General features: G+C 38.5%; 1 protein-coding gene across 1 annotated transcript; it reads left to right on the forward strand.

Moving 5' to 3' along the window:
* The first annotated feature begins 465 nt into the window (after positions 1-465).
* Positions 466-2,805, forward strand: LOC107793802 (protein WHAT'S THIS FACTOR 1 homolog, chloroplastic-like). Its single transcript, XM_016616240.2, has one exon. The coding sequence runs from the start codon at positions 746-748 to the stop codon at positions 2,420-2,422; it is 1,677 nt and encodes a 558-aa protein (XP_016471726.1). The 5' UTR covers positions 466-745; the 3' UTR covers positions 2,423-2,805.
* The last annotated feature ends 272 nt before the right edge of the window (positions 2,806-3,077 follow it).

A 3,077-nucleotide genomic window follows, 5' to 3' on the forward strand; every position in this document is an offset into this window, starting at 1 on the left:
GATAAATATTATCCCCGGTAGAAGATTATCTATATCTGATATAATGAGCTTATCCTTTCGGTATTCCGTTATGGATAAACATTACCACCGGTAGAAGATTATCTATATCTGGTATAATGAGCTTATCATTTCGGTACTCCCTTATGGATAAACATTACCCCGATAGAAGATTATCTATATTTGGTACAGAATCAGCTTACACAACAACTTGCTTTTTTCTATAAATAGAGGAGATTTCAGTTCATTATGTACATAAATTTAAAGTTTAAATAATATATAAGTTTCTCTCTATAATTGTCTTTACTTTACATCCTTTATTTCATAACACAAATCATTTAATATTTAAGCTAAATTCAGAGATCGATCCATTAAATGAAATTGATATTTTTTAAATTATGAGGAAAAAAATTACTAGTACAAGTTTTACATTATAATCGTGACATAATTTAGTTTGGGAACCAAACAAACTAATCAACATTAGTTGACGTAGAAGATGGTGCATAAAGATAGAGATATTATCTACTTCTCGGGGTTTTACCCTTTCTGATAAACCCTAACCATATCAACATCTCCAGCATTCATAGCTCTGCTCGAACCACACGAAGGTCAGTGTATCCTCTTCTTCTCTCTTTTCTCTCACACTGCTTTATCAAACATAATTGCTATCTAAATTCTGCTTAAAACCTTAGATTTCATGTTTTATAATCTGTTTCTTTTATAATTCTACCAAGAATTGGGACTCCTCATGGAACCCAAGTTTCTTCTTTCCACAGCATCAAAACCCTTTGCTTCAAATGGAGCTTTTCCTTTTGCCCTTTCCCATAAATCATCTTTTCTTCATAAAACTAGACTTTGTCCAATGACCCATCTGGCTATATCAGCAGAGCATTTAGGAATGACTCAAATTTTGGGCAGAAGTTTATCTTTTGGAGAAAGGAATGGATCATTGTGTAATTTAAGGAAATCCCAGGTAGAAAAGACTCCATTTTTGGGCAAAAGTTTATCTTTTAGAGAAAAGAATGAATCTTTATGCAATTTACGGAAAACCCAGGTGCCGAATTTTCCCATTAGAGCAGCTGGTGCTGTGAAGAGAAGGAAAGAGCTTCCTTTTGATAATGTGATTCAAAGGGACAAGAAGTTGAAATTGGTTATGAAGATTACAAAGATTCTAGTGAGTCAGCCTGATAGAATTATGTCGCTTCGCGAACTGGGTAGGTATAGAAGAGCATTGGGTCTGGAGAAAAAAAGGAGATTTATTGCTTTATTGGAGAAATTTCCTGGTGTGTTTGAGATTATGGAAGAAGGGGCTTACTCACTTAAGTTCAAAATGACTCCCGAGGCCGAGAGGCTTTACTTGGAGGAAATGAAGATTAGGAATGAAATGGAGGATTTGTTGGTTGTCAAGTTGAGGAAACTATTGATGATGTCTTTGGACAAGCGGATTCTGTTGGAGAAGATTGGACATCTCAAGACTGATTTAGGGCTTCCTTTAGAATTCCAGGATACAATCTGTAGGCGATATCCACAATACTTCAAGGTAGTTCCAACTGGACGAGGGCCGGCATTGGAGTTGACTCATTGGGACCCTGAGCTTGCTGTTTCTGCTGCACAGATCGCTGAAGAGGATACTAGGCAAAGAGAGCTGGAAGAGAAGAATTTGATCATCGATAGACCACCAAGGTTCAATCGGGTGAAGCTTCCTAAGGGTCTTAAACTTTCAAAGGGTGAGATGAGAAGGATTAGTCAGTTTAGAGACATTCCTTACATTTCTCCTTATGAGGATTTCTCTGAAATAAGGCCTGGTACTCCGGAGAAAGAGAAACACGCATGTGGTGTGGTTCATGAACTTCTGAGCCTCACAGTCGAGAAGAGGACTCTTGTTGATCACCTTACTCATTTTCGGGAAGAGTTTAAATTCTCTCAACAGCTTAGAGGCATGCTGATAAGGCATCCTGATATGTTCTATGTCTCTTTGAAAGGGGATCGGGACTCAGTTTTTCTCCGTGAAGCTTATCACGATTCACACTTGATAGAAAAGAACAGGTTATTGCTCATCAAGGAAAAGCTTCGCTCCCTTGTTTCAGTCACGAGATTCAACCGGAGAGGCACTCCACAAACTGATTCTGATGAAGCAGAAAAATCCGAGTCCAAATATGGAACTGATGCTGAGGAAGGTGAAGAGTGGTCTGACATTGATAACTTAGGGAGTGACGGATTTGATGACGATGATGATGGCGACGAAGATTTGGATGATGACTGGAGTGATGATGGTGATGATATACCTCCCGACTTCAGTGATGATGAAGGCACTGTTAACCTAGAAGATAGTAAACCGGCTACACAAGTTAATGGTGCAAAGAAGAAGGAAGAAAAGATTCTGGTTCCTGTTTTTCCAGATGGCCGCCCCAGGGAACGCTGGTGACAAATATAAACTTGTGCTTGAGATTATTTCATGCATGAAAGACATTGATAAAATATCTTAAGTTACAACTTCTGCTATTAGCCTATTACATGTGCACGAGGTTTAAAATCCCAGGGTAAAAGGCTGTTCCACTCTTTTAACACCCTGCGTGCACATTGCTTTCTCTTAATAGGCCTTGGCTAAGCATCTTTACATTAGATTTATTGTTCAATGTTGTCGTTAAGTTAAATATTTTATAGATTATACAGCTCCTATAAGCTTCTGCTGGAAGTGGCTTTGTGAATTGGTAGTTCTGCACTAATTTAAGCACTAAAGCTTTCATATTTCAGATTATTTGCCAGATTGTAAAATGTAGCTTCTTTACATAATACAACATGGTTTTCATAGCTTAGTGACTCACGATCTTTTGTGTGTTGTCATTTGAAACATATGAGCATTTAGCTAGTCTTGAAAACCCCTGCTTAGCTCAGTTGTCCTTAAGAGTTGATGGCATATATTTTCCCAAGGGCTTTGGTTCAATGACAAAAGTATTACTTGTCGCGACCCAAGCCCATGGCACATATTATTCGCTGTAGGCCTAGGCCTAGGCCTGCACGGATTTGTCTTTTTGGGCTACACCACCTCAAGCTCCAAAAGCGCGCGTACCATGTGAACT

The sequence above is a fragment of the Nicotiana tabacum genome, chromosome 19 (assembly GCF_000715075.1).
Source record: "Nicotiana tabacum cultivar K326 chromosome 19, ASM71507v2, whole genome shotgun sequence".
Taxonomy (NCBI): Eukaryota; Viridiplantae; Streptophyta; class Magnoliopsida; order Solanales; family Solanaceae; genus Nicotiana; species Nicotiana tabacum.

Bases quoted from the DNA above. Each gene is read 5' to 3' on its own strand.
- LOC107793802 (XM_016616240.2), top strand. From the start codon at position 746: ATGGAACCCAAGTTTCTTCTTTCCACAGCATCAAAACCCTTTGCTTCA.